The sequence below is a fragment of the Copadichromis virginalis genome, linkage group LG3, assembly GCF_057382275.1.
Source record: "Copadichromis virginalis isolate Kocher_CV1m ecotype Utaka linkage group LG3, C_Virginalis_male_GT1.1, whole genome shotgun sequence".
NCBI lineage: Eukaryota > Metazoa > Chordata > Actinopteri > Cichliformes > Cichlidae > Copadichromis > Copadichromis virginalis.
This window is the reverse complement of record NC_140620.1, coordinates 25690278-25710720: the sequence shown is the minus strand read 5'-3', so window position 1 is coordinate 25710720 and position 20443 is coordinate 25690278. Positions and strand designations below refer to the sequence as shown.

General features: G+C 41.8%; 5 protein-coding genes and 1 pseudogene across 5 annotated transcripts; 3 read left to right on the top strand and 3 right to left on the bottom strand.

Moving 5' to 3' along the window:
• The first annotated feature begins 4432 nt into the window (after positions 1 to 4432).
• Positions 4433 to 5079, top strand: LOC146713669 (histone H2B 1/2). Its single transcript, XM_085449718.1, has one exon. The coding sequence runs from the start codon at positions 4450 to 4452 to the stop codon at positions 4822 to 4824; it is 375 nt and encodes a 124-aa protein (XP_085305844.1). The 5' UTR covers positions 4433 to 4449; the 3' UTR covers positions 4825 to 5079.
• A 1403-nt stretch (positions 5080 to 6482) lies between these two features.
• LOC146713668 (histone H1.4 pseudogene) lies at positions 6483 to 7304 on the top strand (annotated as a pseudogene).
• Positions 7305 to 9168: 1864 nt separating this feature from the next.
• LOC146713667 (histone H2A-like) lies at positions 9169 to 9598 on the bottom strand. The gene has a single exon (XM_085449693.1). The coding sequence runs from the start codon at positions 9579 to 9581 to the stop codon at positions 9195 to 9197; it is 387 nt and encodes a 128-aa protein (XP_085305819.1). The 5' UTR covers positions 9582 to 9598; the 3' UTR covers positions 9169 to 9194.
• Positions 9599 to 9852: 254 nt separating this feature from the next.
• On the top strand, positions 9853 to 10814 carry LOC146713666 (histone H3). The gene has a single exon (XM_085449673.1). It carries the CDS (start codon positions 9906 to 9908, stop codon positions 10314 to 10316), a length of 411 nt encoding a protein of 136 aa, XP_085305799.1. The 5' UTR covers positions 9853 to 9905; the 3' UTR covers positions 10317 to 10814.
• Positions 10815 to 13759: 2945 nt separating this feature from the next.
• Positions 13760 to 14198, bottom strand: LOC146713665 (histone H4). The gene has a single exon (XM_085449731.1). The coding sequence runs from the start codon at positions 14142 to 14144 to the stop codon at positions 13833 to 13835; it is 312 nt and encodes a 103-aa protein (XP_085305857.1). The 5' UTR covers positions 14145 to 14198; the 3' UTR covers positions 13760 to 13832.
• A 977-nt stretch (positions 14199 to 15175) lies between these two features.
• Positions 15176 to 15935, bottom strand: LOC146713664 (histone H2B 1/2). Its single transcript, XM_085449704.1, has one exon. It carries the CDS (start codon positions 15891 to 15893, stop codon positions 15519 to 15521), a length of 375 nt encoding a protein of 124 aa, XP_085305830.1. The 5' UTR covers positions 15894 to 15935; the 3' UTR covers positions 15176 to 15518.
• Between the last annotated feature and the right edge of the window lie 4508 nt (positions 15936 to 20443).

Genomic DNA, 20443 nt, shown 5'->3' with positions numbered 1-20443 from the left:
GTTTATTGGTGGTGGTAGGTAACGTCCGTGCTGCATTCACATCATCTAGTAGATCTTCTGAGGGTACTTCATGTAGATTTGGTAACCAGCTACACTGGATCCAGGTTTCAAGCTCAGTTCCTCTCGCACTCAACGATCCTTCTTCTACTGCACTTGGGGCTTTGTACCCAATCTCGGGTGGGGGTGATGATATGTCCCCCCTGACCTGGCGTCCTGGCTCCCCCTTGCCATAGCATTTGTGTTGTACCTCATCAATCTCTAGCTGTGCGAGCAGTTCCTTCTTTCGAATGTTGGAACACTGAGCTACTGGTTGTTTCACCATCCATGTGGATGTTGGGTATCGAAGAATCCATAGGTCCCTCATCCTGTCCATGTACCTCCTTCTGCTGGGGTTACTTGTGTAGTAGCGTTCTAACAACACCCTGTTTTCATCTCTTGCACACCAATGTCTTCTTGTCCAGTAGCCACTTCTCATCAGGGTGTCCTGGTTCAAATTTGTGAGATGCTTGTTTTAGTGTCACACCAGTCCATGATTTCACTTCTCTAATCATTCCTCACATGCTCCATGATGTCCTCTTATAATAAAGCATCAGACTAAACCAAGTCTGCAACTCTTGAGGTCAAAAATGTCCTCCTGTGTCCAAACTATGCTCATAAAGCACGCTGTCACATGCTTTCAATTTTATATAAACCCTCCTACAAAGCATGAATGTTTACAGTAAATGTGCACGACAAACAAATAGAAGCACTCAGAAACCATCTAGATAACTTTTATGTCAAAGGTCATGGAACATAAAATCATTGTGCATCATCTTATAATAAAAACATTTAAAAAGTTTGCTGACTTTATGCAAAAAATAAGGTTTCAAATTCTCCTGCAGATTGAAAATCAAATCAACCTTATGCAAAAGTTCAATAAGGAAGATCTGTAGTTACACATCTGTCTGCTTTCCAGGTGTTGGCACTGCTTTTCAAAATGGTGATAATGTGACAGACATCACATCTTCTTAAGATATCACACACAGAAACAATGAAGGGCAGAAGGTTTGATCATCTTAAAGAACTGAAATAAACTGAATAAAGAGGGCGAGCTGTTAAAGGAGTCCTCTGCGGTTTCTATATTCCAGCTGTGGCCACAGCTGTTTAACCTCTGCATCCTCTATCAGCTGTCCTCCAGATGCATTTTAGGACCTGAGACATACTTCCAGCTTCCAGATAGGTAAAGTACATCCTTACCAGAAGCTCGGGTCTCAGAAGGAAACTTACAGTCTGTTTGTTCTACTGTAACATTAAAGGTCAAAGGTCACATGAAAACTGTCATGCATTGGGAAAACTAATGCTCCACTGCTGCCACCTGCTGGTTGCTATCATGAAGTGACTGATCTTCCCATTTACACACAGTGCATATATTCGGCGGCCACTTTATTAGGTATACCTTGCTAGATGGATGGATGGATTGTTGTCACGTTCAAGAAATTACATTAGTTACATGGCACTTTATCCTGCAGGAATCAGCCTCAGCCGACACTGTGGTTATAAAGTGATGCACACAGTCAGTTAGAATACTTCAAGCAGGCTGTGGTGTTTAAACAATCCTCTGTATGGGGTCCAAAGTGTGCCATTAAAATATCTCCCACTACACCACCAGCACCCGGTTCTCCCTTCTGCAGAAGCAACAGGATCATGCTTCTGCAAAACTCCTCTGTGATCTGTGTTGTAACTCTGAACTTATCCATATGATCCTGTTTCTGATTGAATTCTCTAAAAAGTTAAATTTTCAACAGATTCTGGTTTATGTGAGTCATCTTCTTCCTTTTCGGAGCAGAATGTCAGGGATATAAAAAGGTTCTCAACTTCACTGGATCCACTTCATCATGTCTGCATGCCAATCGGTAGTGATTTGACACACACGCACAATGACTGATCAATGGTCATGAGAATTTGCACAATTATGATGAAGAAAAAGACCTCCCTGCCCATTGTTCCTTCAGTGATTCTAGTTTCAGTCATTATGCAAATGTACTGTTTACGTACTGTTTATAAGATTTGGGGAAACCTGCAGTCAGCTGAGACTGAAGAAGTCACTTGGATGAGTGACAAAACGTTTCTCCCACTGAAAACACCACGTCCAGATGAACAGAATCAACTTAATTATAGAAGTTTATTTTTACAGTACTCAAAGAGAACAGTCACAGAGCAAACATGTTGCTGCAAACACCAAAATGTCTACAAATAATTTATTACAGATTTGTAATAAGATTTTCTTCAACTTTATCTAGTAGCTGAATTTTGTTTAACCCTTTTTTATTCATGGATTTTCAACAATGATTTCCTGAATCTTAGCAGAAAAGCCAAAGACTGTACAAACATGGCTTCTGCCTGACTCAAGGAATTAAGCTTAGACTTTGAATTTGAGAGGATTGTTGTGAAAAACAAAAACACACCATCATTTACCATTGTTCACGTTTTTATTCTGAAAGGCCTGGTGAAGAATTTTCTATTAAGTATGAAAGATAAATTAATTTTTTATGGCACCATCTTCTTCTTCTGCTTCTTTATTAAAGAAAGAAGAATATCTCTCCATTTGAACTTTCTGGCCCTCAGTGGTTGTATGAGATTTCATTTCATGTTCATCTCCTTTGTGAGGAGAACAAACAGAATATAAATATATAGAATTTAAATATAAATGTGAGAACCAGTTAGAGAGCAGCAGCTGGATTCCTGTTGTTGGACTGGTGGACGACTGCTGGGCTGAGCAGAGCCTCTCTGTTCTCTTTATATACAGCAAAGTGAAAGAATAAGGACATGTCAGTGAACGCATCACAGTTATAACACAACTTTCTGTTTTGGGTCACATAAATGTTGAACTTTGGACACATTTTCTGCTGCTGCATGAGCAGTACATGACAAGTATCAGATCACACAGCATCTGCAGAGACGACCAGCGTTGTTTCTGATACGTTTTAACCACAACTTGGCTCGGAGTGAAATCTAAATACTGCTGCACTCACTCTGAACCCTGATGAAGAAAGGAGTCCCCAGAGCAGAACCAGGAAACACTGAAGAGATTATATGTCTCAGCTGGCTGGAAACTCCTGTTCCCTTGGAAAGGCTGGAGGAGGCGGCCTGGGAGAGGGAGGTCTGGTCTGTTTTTAGGCTGCTGCCCCACTGACCCGGCTGTGGATAAGCTCACATTTTACTAGAATGAGGATGTGTGCGCACTTTTTTTCCTACTCTCTCACTTTGAACTTGAGTTTGTTTGTTTTAACTTATTTTCCTTTCTCACTTCCTGTTCATAGTAAAGGAAAAGTTCAATTCTGATTAACAGATTTTTCATCTTTGTACTAAAAGATCAACAGCTGTACCTCTGTAGTCTTTGACTGTTATCTTGTGTTCGATGATGATGTCATCCATAAGTGACGTCTCCCCTGTCTGAAACACACACAGAGGACATCGGTGCAGACAGTGCAGTCCTGTCACTGACATAACCTCACAAGTATCAACAACACAAAAATAAATCACATTAATTATAGAAGTTTATTTTTACAGTACTCACAGATTTAATTTAATTTTAATTTAATTTAATTTATTACAGATTTGTAATAAGATTTGCTTCAACTTTATTTAGTAGCTGAATTTTGTTTAACCCTTTTTTATTTATGGATTTTTACTGACTTTTACTGACTGACTTTACTGACTCAAGGAATTAAGCTTAAAGTTTAAATTTGAGCCGTCTTCTTCTGTTTGTCTACCACCACTATGTCCGGTTGGTTAGCCACCACCATTTTGTCCGTCTGTATCTGGAAGTCCCACAGGATCTTAGCTCGGTCATTCTCCACCACCCTTGGGGGCATCTCCCATTTTGACCTCGGGACTTCCAGGTTATACTTGGCACAGATGTTCCTATACACTATATATATATAGAGAGGGGGTTCAGTCTAATATGTGTGCTCCAGTGAGACATTAGACTTCAGTAAAACTATGCAGTTACCTAATTATGCCCAGTGTTTAATCTCCACTGAGAGCTAAAACTCAGTTTTAAAGCTGTGTGCTGGTGAGCGTAAACTGTGACTATCACCATGTTACATGGGCGCTACAGAAACATGAAACAAGGCAGAATTGTTATTAAAATGATTGCATTGTTGTCCGAAGACATTACTGCTACTAACACATCCATATCTGCCACACAGAGCTCTACATGTACTGCTCATTTAGAACAAATGACTGTCAGCAAACGAGGACACAATCACACAGCCCACTGTCTTTGTTAGATGCGCGCCTGTTTCAGCAAAGTTCACAAACTCCCTCCAACACAACGTCCGGCCCACTGTGCGGCTCCACCAATGAGATCCGAGGGCCCGCGCAGTGGTATTAGCATACAGCCTGTATAAAAAGCGCCGCTCTCGGTCACGGAGCTCATTCGTTACTGCAGAGTATCGAGGAGAGAAAATGCCTGAACCCGCCAAGTCCGCGCCCAAGAAGGGCTCCAAGAAAGCCGTGACCAAGACCGCCGGCAAGGGCGGCAAGAAGAAGAGAAAGACCAGGAAGGAGAGCTACGCCATCTACGTGTACAAGGTGCTGAAGCAGGTCCACCCCGACACCGGGATCTCCTCAAAGGCCATGAGCATCATGAACTCGTTTGTCAACGACATCTTCGAGCGCATCGCAGCCGAGGCATCTCGCCTGGCCCACTACAACAAACGCTCCACCATCACTTCCAGGGAGATCCAGACCGCAGTGCGCCTCCTTCTCCCCGGTGAGCTGGCCAAGCACGCCGTGTCTGAGGGCACAAAGGCCGTCACCAAGTACACGAGCTCTAAGTAAACTGACTGGATCTCACACGTCAACACAACGGCTCTTTTCAGAGCCACACACTAAACTGACGAGCAGAATTCCAACTATTAAACATGCAGCTCACTATGTTACAACTACTGTAATCGCGGATGTGCACCTTTGTGTCACTGGGTGCTATCAATCCGCTGTACCGACCCCCAGTCAACAGAAATGTGTTCCGGTTTTTACTTTGTAGTCACTTTGTCTTTCTACGAACACAATTAATGCGACTTTTTATTTAACACTTGGTTTTAGTTCAAAGTGTACTTCTCTTCTTCTGATATGCAAAGTTGAGCAGTCATTAGATTAAAATGCTTTGGCACAAAACTAGCATCAACAAAGCATTTTAATTGTTTTTTCCTCACTTGTGGTGCCCCTGGATGGATGACACTTAGCATTTGCCTATACTGCCTATGCCACAGGCAGGCCCTGCTGTGTCCTTCACATCCAGCTTTCCTAGCAATTCCCAGAGGAATTTCCATCAAAGCTTTCTTCAATCTAACTCCTAACTTGATGGCTCCATAGCCACCTTTTATATAATGCAACTATTGTAGTAAGTGCTGTGCATAAGATGGAGGAGTTGTACAGGAGGTAGGAATGATTTCCTGTGGTGTTCAGAGGGGATTTTTGGTCATCTCAGACTCTCACTAAACACACTCCGGTGACTGGTCAGCACATGATGGTGTGGGTCAGGGGTATTGTTCAGGATTTGACTTATGCACAAAAAAAATTGTGGTCACATATTTTTCAGTAGGTGGGATAATAACAGAATCCTCCAGAAAGAGGAGCAGAGATACTGGGCATGAGACAAGCTTTATTAGTGCCAGAGCTGGGAAATGCACCCACATGGGCAGAGCAGGATAAAATAAATAACAAATAATAACAACAACCTTATTACGATAATAATAAATAGAATAGATAAGGATAAAATAATTTTTGACTAATAGCGAAAGAGAGTGATTAACAGTGAGATGGCTGTGTGTTTTTAGCAGGTATTGAGTATTACACATTGAGATACTCAGTGATCAGTTTGTGGATGTGTGTAGTCACGTGTTCATTCACTGCTGTTGTTTATTGTAGAGTCAGTAACTGTAGAAGGAAACTGAGTCAATGCAGACTAAGAGATCAGAGCCAAAGTGTGGAAGCGAGCTGCTGTAAGGTCACTAATGAAGCTTCTGTACAACAATGTGAGTGAAACTGTGCTTTGGTTAGAAGTGAGCAGCTGTCACACAGGTCTCGCTGCTCCGTGGGCCTGCAGCAGCATCGGTGTGTTTGCTGGGAGCTCGCAGCGTCACTTTGTCCCACAGCTGCGCTCACCAGATGCTGCTTTTAACTCGGAGTGCGTGAACAAACATGTGTATCAGCTGGAAAAGGCTTTTTACGGAGCTCTGCTGCGGCTCCACCGGTTTTAGCAGAGAAAAGAGTCCAAGAAGCCGCCGAGCAGCGCTGAGCTCCGCACCGAGTCGCCGAGCTTTGGGAGCTCCACGAACCGAGAGCAGAGAGCACGAGAGCCAGACACGAGGCCTGCACGAGGAGACACAAGCCCGCTGTGGACTGCTCCACTGTCGACCTGCAGTGCTGCTCACACACTCACTTTGAGCTCTTTGATCCCGAGACACGAAACACAAAATGAAGCTTTGCGAGACACGCGAGAGCTGCGCGCGCTGCCTTCACTCTCCACGGTTCTCATGATGCGTTTAAGTGCAGCGTGGCGCTTCCGACTTGCCATCACTGTACCGTGAATCTCGATCAGACGCGAAAGAGGAAAATGTCCGAGGAAGCTCCCGCACCTGCTGCCGTCCCGGCCAAGGCGGCCAAGAAGAAGAAGACGACGGCTTCTAAGCCCAAGAAGGTCGGCCCCAGCGTGGGCGAGCTGATTGTGAAAACCGTGGCCGCTTCCAAGGAGCGCAGCGGCGTGTCCGCAGCCGCGCTCAAGAAGGCTCTGGCTGCCGGAGGCTACGATGTGGACAAGAACAAGGCCCGCGTCAAGACTGCCATCAAGAGCCTGGTGGCGAAGGGCACTCTGGTGCAGACCAAGGGCACCGGGGCCTCCGGATCCTTCAAGATGAACAAGAAGGTTACTGAGAGCAAAGCCAAGAAGCCCGCAAAGAAAGCCGCTCCTAAAGCCAAGAAGCCCGCCGCGGCCAAAGCCAAGAAACCGCCAGCAGCTGCTAAGAAGTCGCCCAAGAAGGCAGCAGCAGCAGCTAAGAAGCCCGCAGCCGCTAAGAAGTCGCCAAAGAAGGCCAAGAAGCCCGCAGCGGCGGCCAAGAAAGCGCCCAAAAGCACCAAGAAAGCAGCAAAGAGCCCCAAGAAGGTGCTCAAGAAGGCTCCCGCACCAAAGAAATCCCCCGCCAAGAAGGCCGCCAAGCCCAAAGTCAAGAAGGCGGCCACAGCAGCCAAGAAGAAGTGAGCTGACACCGCTCTCACACTCAACAACGGCTCTTCTCAGAGCCACCACAGCAACACACAAGAGCTCCTTCCTCTCACTCACTCACCACTCTGTCATTCACAATAACGTCCTATTATTAAAGCGCTTTTTTTCCTACATTGTCCTCATTACAATTACAACTTGGATTACTATCATAACTTTTGCACTGTCCACTTCCTGCTGTGACAAAACAAATTTCCCACGTGTGGGACTAATAAAGGTTATCTTATCTTATCATGGTGCACATTAGTGCTGTCTAAGCAAGTCTGCAACTACAAGAATACAAATATTAACAACTCTATTTACAATCACACCTTCGTAATACAAGCATCACACCACTTTTACTGTGAAACATCATACAAGAAATAAACTTAAGTTAGCAACTACATTTTAAAGTATTCTATTAAACAACACATAATACATTCATAGATGCATGTTATTATTCACGTATGAAATATTGAGTTTTTTAAAAGCCTACACTGGCTGTTGTACTGGAAGTACACTGTATATTTTAATGATACCTAGCTAATATAATCCACTTGAAAAGCTCTAATCTACAACTTTACCTGACTAAATCTAGTCCAGTTGAATTGATATTGTGTGATTTCAAGGACACATTTTACTCCAAGCTGAGCCCGTACTGCTATTTATTTTACCATGGAGCTCTGTAGCGTGAAGGATGAGGGGAATTAAATTATTTTCAATTCAATTCAATTTTATTTATATAGCGCCAAATCACAACATAAGTCGCCTCAAGGCGATTTATGTTGTTATTTGGCGACACAACTCCTATAATAACACAATAAAACCATTCTGTTAATAATTTGTAGGTTTAAAAAACTATATATTATTTCAAAATATAGTCTTGAGTTTACTTCTTGACCTCACCGATTCTTTGGATATCCCAGCTGAAGAAGAGTCCGGGGCTGCCCTGTGTCCCCCTCCACTGTCCTCTTCCCAGGTTAGTAACTGTGGCTTCTTGTTCTTGGCTGAGGCAGATTTCACTCACTTTATAACAGGCAGACCCCCACTGTCAATGCATTTTTCATACTATACAGTTACACACCAAAGTTTATAGCTGAACCAACTGATTTGGCACGTCAGAGGTCAGGGTTCAGCAACTTAATGTCATTCTTGGGAGCTTTAAGGTCGCATGAAAAGCTTGGAGAAAAAAAATCCACTATTGTCCTTAAAACAGGTTGACAAAGTCATTCTAACAAAACCCACACTTAGGAATCATTTCCTGTTCTTCTGATCACCAGCTGCCCCCTATTATCTAAGTAAACCTAAACACATTCTATTCTTCGAATTGTTTTATTCTACTCACAATAGACACTAAACCCTAAGCGTAGATGTGACTTTGCAAAATGTCCCAAATTCAGCAGCAGTGCTGAACACGTCGCAAACAGCTGCACATTTTCCTCCACCTGTCCCTCTCCACCTCACGTTGTTATATTTTCCTGTGTTTAACAAGGTTTGAACTGCGTGTTGTCTGTTTCCATGAGCTTAGAAACTGTTTTAATTATAAAGAGTGTGAACCATGATGAGTGTCCAGTCAGTTAAGCTATTAGTGACATCCAATGTATTCTTAATTAGTAAGATGAGCAATGAGGTTGAACACGACCCCACACCACAACGCAGGAGACAGAGCTTTTTGCTTCAGTTTTATATCAAGACCTAAAGTTTGTTTTATTCACAAAAGAATAGACTAAACGCACACAGCTCTAGTTTTTTTTTTTTTTTTTGAAGGTGGATTTCAGTCCGTGACTAAGATGACATGAACGTACACTTCAAAGTAAATCAAGCTGCATAATCTACATTTCCCAGGACACAAGTTGTTACAAACACTAACAGAAAGAAGGATGTTTGCTCAGAGAGAAGTGTTTGGCTCTTAAAAGAGCCTTTGTTGTTGGTGAAGCCGAGCGCTTTGCGTTTACTTGGCCTTGGCGGGCTTCTCGGTCTTCTTGGGCAGCAGCACAGCCTGGATGTTGGGCAGCACACCGCCCTGAGCGATGGTGACTCCCCCCAGGAGCTTGTTGAGCTCCTCGTCGTTGCGCACAGCCAGCTGCAGGTGACGTGGGATGATGCGAGTCTTCTTGTTGTCGCGGGCTGCGTTGCCAGCCAGCTCCAGGATCTCAGCGGTCAGGTACTCGAGCACAGCCGCCAGGTAAACAGGAGCGCCGGCTCCCACACGCTCCGCATAGTTACCTTTACGCAGCAGCCTGTGGACACGACCCACGGGGAACTGAAGCCCGGCACGGGATGAGCGGGTCTTGGCCTTAGCTCTGGCTTTGCCTCCGGTCTTTCCGCGTCCACTCATTTTGACAGGTTCTTTTCTTTGTAGTATCGAGACTAAGAGAAAATGTGGCCCGATCAGCTCAAAGCCTCGCTTATATTTCCGCAGAGCGCGCGCAGCTTCGTCACGCACCAATCGCAGAGAGACTTGCGGCAGCGCGCAACATCAATGCACTTTTCTCCAATGAGCAGCACACACCGAGGCGGGCGGTGCTCCACGTGGAGCCCGTCACCAATCACGAGCCGGAGCGGCACCGCGTCACAGCCAGTCACACAGTATAAGAGCAGCGAGTCTCCTCTGTTCGCTACATTTTCTGCTCTTATCACAGGGAAAGAAAAGTGAGGAAGAATGGCAAGAACCAAGCAGACCGCTCGCAAATCCACTGGCGGCAAAGCCCCCAGGAAGCAGCTGGCCACCAAGGCCGCCCGTAAGAGCGCCCCGGCCACCGGAGGCGTCAAGAAGCCCCACCGTTATAGGCCTGGTACCGTGGCTCTGCGCGAGATCCGCCGTTACCAGAAATCCACCGAGCTGCTGATCCGCAAGCTGCCCTTCCAGCGCCTGGTCCGCGAGATCGCTCAAGACTTCAAGACCGACCTGCGCTTCCAGAGCTCTGCTGTCATGGCTCTGCAGGAGGCCAGCGAGGCTTACCTGGTCGGACTCTTCGAGGACACCAACCTGTGCGCCATCCACGCCAAAAGGGTCACCATCATGCCTAAAGACATCCAGCTGGCTCGCCGCATCCGCGGAGAGAGAGCTTAAGCTGCACGCTCTCCTACCAACAACGGCTCTTTTCAGAGCCACCTCACTCACACCAAGAGCTTGGTCCAGTAGTAGTAGCAGCTCATACTCGCACTTATATCTTCATGCTCTTTCTATTCTAGAAACTACAGTCGGCATGAACATGGAATTCACCGACTTCCATTACAAAACGTTTTTTTTTTTTCTTTTTTTAAAAGCATGAATTGTTGTATGCTGTTGTAATGGCTTCCTCCTTTAATTATTCACGTATTATTTTCTTTTTTTTTTAAACTTTATTTACATATAAAATGCACATACACATACAATTACATATACAAAACCATGAGCACATACAACAAGGAGGAAAATCTGAGTCCACACAGCGTTCACAAGACTTACAGTTTTAATTCGTTCCAGGGGAAAACTTTCCCAAGTTTCAGGTCCATTGTTCGTCTTCTCCGCAGGTCTGTAATGATATGTTTACTCACCACATCACTACTTATCTTTTGTTCTAACACTCCTTTGGTACGGGTTTCCCAAATGTGTGTTTATTACACACATTACTAACCAAAAGAGTCTCCTTTTGTCTTCACCCATTTTTTCTTTAAACAAACCATATTTAACTGCTTTAATATTAACATCCACATCATAGCCAATCTCTGTCATCTTCTGCCTGATCTCAGTTGTCCTATAACAATCCAATAGAAGATGTTCTAGGGTCTCATCTTCATCACAGTCTGTCATAGGACATTTCATGGTGGTAACAAAACAACTCCATTGTACCACCGCCCTCACAGGGAGGCGCCCGAGCGAGATGAGCCATACCACGTCTCTCATGCTTTCAGATAATATTTTGTCTTGTATATTTTTAACTATTGAAAAATTTTCATCTTTATTTGCATACTTATATTGAATTACACCTTCATTTTTGGTTTCATTAATTATTTTCCAAAGCTCATCACATTTCAGTGCTTTGTACTAGATGATATGATAGGCCAAGTGCTCTGACGTATAAAGCGTAGACTCCTATTGTTTAAATGTGCTATAAAATACTCTAAACTACACATGTTATTATTGGTTTGCAGAGGCTGTTAAAATGTTATCTAACGTTAACATGTTGGTGACACAATTTCATCCTAATGGTACTGACATATTCATAGGGTTCATTTTTGAGACAAATATCAAGATCTGCACAAACTGACAGAAACACTGAAGCAGCTACCCATTTTATTCTTGTCATCTATGTCCTATTGTCAGGTGACAGAACCAACACAGTGTCCTATAACTGAAGTAATGTTAAGTCCTTAAAGTCATATTCTTTTATTGTCATGACTGTATTTCAAGCTTTTTTTTATTTTTGTATGATACCTGATTTATATGGAATATGACTGAAGTAAACTAAAGTCTAAAATTCTTAGTCGGTCATTTGTTCAATAGTAATTAAACATTAAGTAATTCACAAACTATGAATTGTACTTTTTAAGTTGTTTAAAAGTATGTAGAATTGCAAATGTAGGAAAGTATATTTCTCCTTTTTTTTTTTTCTTTACCTGGAAGCATGTCAACGTAGACAATCTGGCAAAACTTCTTGTTTGCGATGTGGGTCATTTCATCACAGAGCATTAACAGTTGCCTTTGATATTTTGTTTGCAGTTTAAACAGACATGTTGGTGAAAATAAAATTTCAGGCACACATCAGGAAGAGGCTTCAAAAGCTTCATAGGGCTTCATCCACGCATGTCCACCCTCTACTACAGCGGTCCCCAATCCCAGTTGACGTGGGCCGGTGTCCCTGTAGGTTTTAGATGTCCTTGATCCATCACAGCTGACTTAAATGGATAAATTACCTTCTCAACATGTCTTGAAGTTCTCCAGAGGCCTGGTAATGAACTAATCATGTGATTCAGGTGTGTTGATCCAGGGTGAGATCTAAAACCTGCAGGGACACCGGCCCTCGTGGACTGGGATTGGGGACCCCTGCTGTACTAGATCAAAGGTGGGTTGGTTATCTTAAAAAAAGAAAAGACATACTACATAAGCACTAGTGATGTGTCGGTTGCGAACGAAATGGCTCTTAGAGCCGGATCTTTGACGTGAACGATGCGAGCCGGCTCCTTATCGCAAGATGTGGGTTGTTTTCTCTCTCTCTCTCTCTCTCTTTCACTTTTCTTATGATTGTGGGTTGTGCTTTGCGCTGGGAAGGAGGGGAGGGCGGTAGTCACAATCTCAGTAGCACAGGAACAGATCAGGAGGAAGAGAGGGGGAAAGAGAGCCACGGACAACAACGTCACATTAGAAAGGTATAGTAATCATCCACAACTATTTTCAGTTGCAGATGATAAAGGATTCAGAAAGTTTATTCATGCAGGTCCATATGACAGAATATATGCATCTTTTTGTTTTCATATTAGAATTTATATTTAATTGTGTTGTGGTTTGCAGTGTTTGGTGTTGTTTCACTTTAAATTTGTTTAAAAGGAAAAAGATGAAAATGTAAATAGTTAAAAGTTGAACTGAATAGTTGGTTTTTGTAATATATGATTTATTACATTTTATTAGGAGTGAATAAATAAAAGTATATTTACGATGGACCCTAGAGACAAAGCACATACGAACTCCAAAACACGTACAAAACACAACAGAAGTGCTCCAGGATGCTCGGTGCAGTGTTGAGCTTTTGTTACCTAGTGGCTACACAAGCCAGGAAGTACTAACGACCGGATTTAGTGTGTGGTAGTAACAGGTAAATGAACTTTTTTTTAAAAATTACTTGAATATATATGAGTGCTTGTGTATAAATACACAAACAATACCCATATGCTTTCATTTCTGTAATTTAAGTGATCTAGGTAGTTCTGTTTCGGAAGTTCAATTAACACTAGGAATATGCTTTGGAGTTTGTACATGCTTTGTCTCCAGGGGCCACTGCACACATATATAAATTAAAAAAAAAAACTTTATTTTGCAGTAGTAATTCCTTTTGTGCATAATTTCTTGTTATTGTTAATAAATTAAAGCAACAAAACAACCTGAAGAGCTGGCTCTTTTTAGTTAGCCGAGCCAGAAATCCCATCACTAATAAGTACTTCTGCTTTAAGCGGATTTGTGGCAGAAAGGCATTTACAAATAAACTGATTAATCAGTGAAATCTTTCAGTTTTCTTTTGGTCTACACTCCTGCTATAGCTGAGTTTAATGAAACAGTGGTATTGAATAGGTCTGTAACTTTAAGTTCAGTTTGTGGCTCTGTCAGTTAAGGAGAAAGGAAAGCACACATGATAAACAGCTTAATTTTATAGACTCTAGAAAAATGAAGAGTTAATTTTAGGAATCTCAGTTGGTAATTGTTAAGTTATAACGTATTACTTCAGAAGTTGCTGAGGATACTGGCAGATATTTTGATAACTTTCAGGACTTGCCTGAATCATGATTTTAAATAAAAATAAAAAAAAACCCCAACAAGATGGCAGAACAAAGCTCTGAAAGTGAAAGTGGGTGGCTCTTAAAAGAGCCGTTTGATGGATTGGGGTGAAGGAGTTTAACCACCGAAGCCGTACAGAGTGCGGCCCTGCCTCTTCAGAGCGTACACTACATCCATGGCGGTCACAGTCTTCCTCTTAGCGTGCTCAGTGTAGGTGACGGCGTCGCGGATGACGTTCTCCAGAAACACCTTGAGCACACCGCGGGTCTCCTCGTAGATCAGACCGGAGATACGCTTCACTCCGCCGCGGCGAGCCAGACGGCGGATGGCCGGTTTGGTGATGCCCTGGATGTTATCACGGAGAACTTTACGGTGACGCTTGGCGCCTCCTTTTCCGAGTCCTTTGCCGCCCTTGCCTCGTCCACTCATGGTTATTGTTTCTTCTCTGAACGAACAAAGTCGAATGAATCTCAACCCCACGGAGCCGTGTTATTATCTGTGCTCGGCGGACGTAAAAGAAAACAGACGGTTCGCTGGACCGCTCGAAGCTCAGTGGCCCCGCCCACTCTTCTACTCTCTAAATGTGGAAATGTTGTCTTTTGTTAATGACAAATTAAGTCTAACGGAAGGGAGGCTCGCACCAAATCGCAACTTTCAACCTCAGCTTTAGTGGAAAACTACTGAGGAGGGGGACACAGGGCAGCCACTGACTCTTCTCCTCCAGCTGGGAGGGCCTTAACACTACAGAACTCCATATGAACATGAATCAAAATGGTTATGAAACGAGTAATGAAATAAATACATGGTAAAATAAATAGCAGTAGCTTGGAATAAAATGTGTCCCTCCACTACAACAGCCAGTGTAGGCTTTAAAAATAACAATAGAACTCAATATTTCATACATGAATAATAATATGCATCTATAAATGTATTATGTGTTTAATAGCATATTTTAAAATGTAGTTGATAACTTTTAACAGTGAAGCAAGAGCATGGTGCTGCATATAACAGACAGGACCACAGACGGGTCTAGAAAATGTGCAGCAATTTTATTTATTTCTTCTCTTTAGCTGATAGTTGGTGGGGCCCAGGTACACTGTAACTGCATCTGTACCAGTTTTTCTGCACTCCAGCCTTTTCGCACAGTGGAACAAATTCTCTTAATTCCAAATTCCATAAAAATGGAAAAGGGTTACCTTAAACGGATCATGTTGCTAATTTGTAAGTTCATAAGCATTTTTTCTTTCCATTTCATAATCAATTCTACTCCAGGTCAAAGATATGTATAGGAAAATTTCCCTAATATATCATTTATAAGAAATACCCGTCTAGCGAATAATTGTATAATATAAGTGCATGGAGGTGGGACCTCACAGCAGAAGCAGAAAACTGCAACAAGATGAATACAGACGACTGAAACGATACAGACACGACCATGCAATGAAAAGCTGCAACATGAATGTTGCTACTAGTTTTGTGCCAAAGCATTTTAATCTAATGACTGCTCAACTTTGCATATCAGAAGAAGTATACTTTGAACTAAAACCAAGTGTTAAATAAAAAGTCGCATTAATTGTGTTCGTAGAAAGACAAAGTGACTACAAAGTAAAAACCGGAACACATTTCTGTTGACTGGGGGTCGGTACAGCGGATTGATAGCACCCAGTGACACAAAGGTGCACATCCGCGATTACAGTAGTTGTAACATAGTGAGCTGCATGTTTAACAGTTGGAATTCTGCTCGTCAGTTTAGTGTGTGGCTCTGAAAAGAGCCGTTGTGTTGACGTATGAGATGCAGTCAGTTTACTTTGAGCTCGTGTACTTGGTGACGGCCTTTGTGCCCTCAGACACGGCGTGCTTGGCCAGCTCACCGGGGAGAAGGAGTCGCACTGCGGTCTGGATCTCCCTGGAAGTGATGGTGGAGCGCTTGTTGTAGTGGGCCAGGCGAGACGCCTCGGCTGCGATGCGCTCGAAGATGTCGTTGACAAACGAGTTCATGATGCTCATGGCTTTGGAGGAGATCCCGGTGTCGGGGTGGACCTGCTTCAGCACCTTGTACACGTAGATGGCGTAGCTCTCCTTCCTGGTCTTTCTCTTCTTCTTGCCGCCCTTGCCGGCGGTCTTGGTCACGGCTTTCTTGGAGCCCTTCTTGGGCGCGGACTTGGCGGGTTCAGGCATTTTCTCTCCTCGATACTCTGCAGTAACGAATGAGCTGTTTGACCGAGAGCGGCGCTTTTTATACAGGCTGTATGCTAATACCACTGCGCGGGCCCTCGGATCTCATTGGTGGAGCCGCACAGTGGGCCGGACGTTGTGTTGGAGGGAGTTTGTGAACTTTGCTGAAACAGGCGCGCATCTAACAAAGACAGTGGGCTGTGTGATTGTGTCCTCGTTTGCTGACAGTCATTTGTTCTAAATGAGCAGTACATGTAGAGCTCTGTGTGGCAGATATGGATGTGTTAGTAGCAGTATTGTCTTCGGACAACAATGCAATCATTTTAATAACAATTCTGCCTTGTTTCATGTTTCTGTAGCGCCCATGTAACATGGTGATAGTCACAGTTTACGCTCACCAGCACACAGCTTTAAAACTGAGTTTTAGCTCTCAGTGGAGATTAAACACTGGGCATAATTAGGTAACTGCATAGTTTTACTGAAGTCTAATGTCTCACTGGAGCACACATATTAGACTGAACCCCCTCTCTCTATATATATAGTGTACAGGAACATCTGTGCCAAGTATAACCTGGAAGTCCCGAGGTCAAAATGGGAGATGCCCCCAAGAGTGGTGGAGAATAACCGAGCTAAGATCCTGTGGGACTTCCAGATACAGACGGACAAAATGGTGGTGGCTAACCAACCGGACATAGTGGTGGTAGACAAACAGAAGAAGACGGCCGTAGTGATCGATGTAGCGGTTCCGAATGACAGCAACATCAGGAAGAAGGAACACGAGAAGCTGGAGTTGGTTAAAAAATATCTAAACTTTGTTGCTGTTGTTCTAAAGGAATAAACAATGCAAAGAATTATTTCTTAAATTGCAGTTTTCTTGGTGTGAACCTCAAAGGCTTAATGCTTGAAGTGGTTACTCTCTAAGGATGTAAGCTGTACGGAGTACTGCACATGTAGCTTTGAATGATTCTTAATGAGGTATTGCTCATAGACTGTTTTTTTTCTTTTTACCTTAGTATTTAATAAAAACTCGGTAAAATAAACAAACAAACAAACAAACAAACACACACACACACAGAGTCAGTTCTAAAATTATTGATCAGTGAAAACATTAAACATAAGTTTTGAACATAAGAACTGAGCTGACCAAAGTTTGTTTAGTTGCAGAAGTTCTTTCAAGCACTAAGCTGCCAGATTTAGCACCTTCTTCCTTTATGTTCTCTCAGCATTGTTGGTGATCAAAACATTGACATGTGTCACTGTGTGGCAGAGTCTGTCAATGGTTGTTCAGAAAAATAAAAAATCACTACTGAGAACTCATAAATGAGAAGCGTGGGGCGCTGGTTTGGCTTACAGGTTGAGCAGGTCACGATATTCTGTAAAGATAAATGCAGGACAACCTTTGGTTAAGATTGCTGGTTTTAGGAGTTATTTTGTTGCAGAAGTGATAGTGTTCTCTTCTTGCATTGATGATTGCACGGTTGATCTGGAGCGTTATCATTTGCAGGTTCAGTGGAAATAGTTCCAGTGATTCATTGTATATGTTGCAGTAGTTGCAAAATCTACAAGGAAGGTGCTGCAGCTCCTGAGGTGGTTTATTACAGGCAGCTTTAGGAGTTCCTGTCTTGTGTTTTAAGTGTTGTATTTAAGGGTTTAGTTAAGATGCAAACGTTGTGATCTGCAGTTGTAGGTATTGCTATGGTTTAAGGTTTATTTAATTGCACACAGCAAATCCAGCATGTCCAAATTAACACTGTCGGATTTGATTTCAACACTATTAAAGTGTCTATATGGGTCCACACCAGAGAGTGTTAATTTTTTTATTTTTTTAACTTTTTTCCTTTTTATTTTCACAAATAGTACATAATTACATAACATAATACAGTGTACAATTCAAAACCAAAAAATAAACAAACAGACAAACAAACATAAAACAAACAACAAACTGATAACTAAAACACACAAAAAAAAAAAAAAAAATATATATATATATATATATATATATATATATATATATATATATATATATATATATATATATATAATTCATTCTGAAAAGCGGGAATGTTACTGTTCTGAACTTCTAGAAATTTCTTTTGGAAATAAACATTTACTAAAAAGATGCAATGGTTTTTGAAAACATTTATTCTGAACTGTGCACCACAATTTCAAAACATTTTCTGAAAGATGTAACAGTATACATGTTCTCACTTTCATTAGAATTTTGTTTATCAAAAGGTCTGACATGGTAAATGCAAATAACAGCATTCTCATCACTTATTTCTTCAATACAATATGCATGTCCTTCATTCATCCCTTTGTGGAACTTCAACGCACTTCTGCTCTCCCCCATATTCCATCTTCACAAGCATATCCTGTGCGGAGATTGAATAAAAATTAGTTGACACTAATTAATGGCACAAATAATCCAGTAAACAATTGCAGCACAGTAAAAAAAAAAGGAATCCTCTTTGAGCCATTACTTGTGTAAAGTATTTTCCCAAAAGACAAAGACACAGGCAACAGGTAATACTGAACTAAATGTAAAACCTCAACCTTTTTAATTTTTACCTAAACCGTGTGCACAAAACTCTGGAGGGATCTATGCTAACGTAGAACCCAGTCAGGATGCCTGCTACTGCTGTTTGCTCGTTTTTGTTTTTTTTATGGGCGATCGTTTTCAGGCTTCAAGTAGCACCATTATACCAACGTTTCACATTCTACACATTGTTTTAGGTGTATTTGACCAAAGATTTGACTGAAAATTCACATGCAAGCTTTTTTTCAAGGCTGTGGTATTTGCCCGCAAACAATACCTTTCAGCTAGCTAAAACAGAATATTATGCTATCAGCGAGCAACATGGCTAATGCCTTTCACACAGCTTTGTCTCAACTCCAAAGAGCCACAGAAGTAAAAGCTCATAATAACAATTGAAACAATCTTTGAAAAAATGACTTACCAAGCATGGCAAACAACTCAAATATGTAGAGCAAAATGTTCTGAAACGGCTTCACTTCAGCTTCGATTGGAGCCGTGCTGGGGGCGGAGTCTGTGAATTTACTCTGTTGGTGTCATAGCCCCTCTAGGAGTTCAGAGTTAAGAGGTCAAGAGTTAATGTTTCCATTGTAACACCTCCAGATTTGACAGAGAAACACTCATTTTTAACACTCGATTTTAACTACTGTCATTTTACACCTCAGAGTTACATTAAAAGAATGTGACTCTGCTTAGAGTAAAATTAACTCTACTTTTGCAAGAAGACTATTAACACCAAAACATTTAACACTTTTGAATTTGCTGTGCAGGTGTTGTTAGTTTATGTGGAGATGTTACTGTTTGTTTGCATGGTTTGTTTAGCTGGGTTTATCAGTGTTACTTGTTGGCAGAAAAGAGCAAATGCATGGCAGTAAATTTAAATACATTATTTTCTCTTATCGTCTTATATAACCAAAGTCCAGTCTTCTACAATTTAAATGAGGGTGACACATCTTGGCAAAGTTCAGAGTGATACATATTTAAATGTAGGGTGTAGGAAACTTTTTTTTTCTGGAGAAAAACACCATGTTTACAGCTTTAGTGGAGCAGCTGAAGAAGACTGGACTCCAAGCTGCTCCAGCTGATCTCTGCTGGACCTGAAAATGTGGCCTGTGATGTTTGTACTGGGAGGAAGCTGAAAGCCATCAAGTCCTGTTTATCTTGTCCAGCCTCTTACTGTGAGAAACACCTCCAACCTCACTATGATGCAGCTCCATTAAAGAAACACAAGCTGGTGGCCCCCTCCAAGAAGCTCCAGGAGAACATCTGCTCTCGTCATGATGAGGTGATGAAGATTTTCTGTCGTACTGATCAGCATCTGTTAAGCAGGTTTATGTTTTGAGTAGCATTTCTGTTTTTATCGTTTTTTTGGTTTGTTTTTACTGTTTTGTCATCATTATTGTTGCTTTAATTTTTACCAGGAAAGAAACAGATGCAGGGATGCAGTCGTTGTGGATCTACTTTTACCAAACATCTGCAGCATTTTTACATTTAAAAGAGGTCCAATAAGGATTTCTTGATGATCTCTTTAATTATGTCTTTAAATATTTAAATGTTCACAGTAATATAACATACTTACTGTGTCATTAAAATATATGAATAGACTTTATGTTGTCATCATAAGTTGGAAATCTTGAATTGCTTATTCAATCAAATATTTGAATCTAAAAGTGTTATGATTTATTAATTTATTTTATTTCATATGTATTTTATTTTTTAAAACCTCTCCACATCTTTCAGAATGGAAACACTGATACAGACAGTTTGCAACTAGCTTGATACTCATGTTTGTGCAAATGTAGTCACATGATCACGCTGCTCTAAACCCGTGTAGTCAGTAGATGGTGATGTTGGACTGTGTTTGTCTTTGTGAATGCTGTAACGTCAGAGTTAGGATGTACTTAGTTTAACACAGAAATATGTGTACGAGTTTTAGTTTAATTAATTATAACTGTTATATAAACCTACAGACGTGACATGAAACTAAATGTTATTTCTTGTTTTTTATTTCCTCTTCAGA

Excerpts from the sequence above, each read along its gene's own strand:
- LOC146713669 (XM_085449718.1), top strand. The coding sequence starts at position 4,450 with ATGCCTGAACCCGCCAAGTCCGCGCCCAAGAAGGGCTCCAAGAAAGCC.
- LOC146713667 (XM_085449693.1), bottom strand. The coding sequence starts at position 9,581 with ATGAGTGGACGCGGAAAGACCGGAGGCAAAGCCAGAGCTAAGGCCAAG.
- LOC146713666 (XM_085449673.1), top strand. The coding sequence starts at position 9,906 with ATGGCAAGAACCAAGCAGACCGCTCGCAAATCCACTGGCGGCAAAGCC.
- LOC146713665 (XM_085449731.1), bottom strand. The coding sequence starts at position 14,144 with ATGAGTGGACGAGGCAAGGGCGGCAAAGGACTCGGAAAAGGAGGCGCC.
- LOC146713664 (XM_085449704.1), bottom strand. The coding sequence starts at position 15,893 with ATGCCTGAACCCGCCAAGTCCGCGCCCAAGAAGGGCTCCAAGAAAGCC.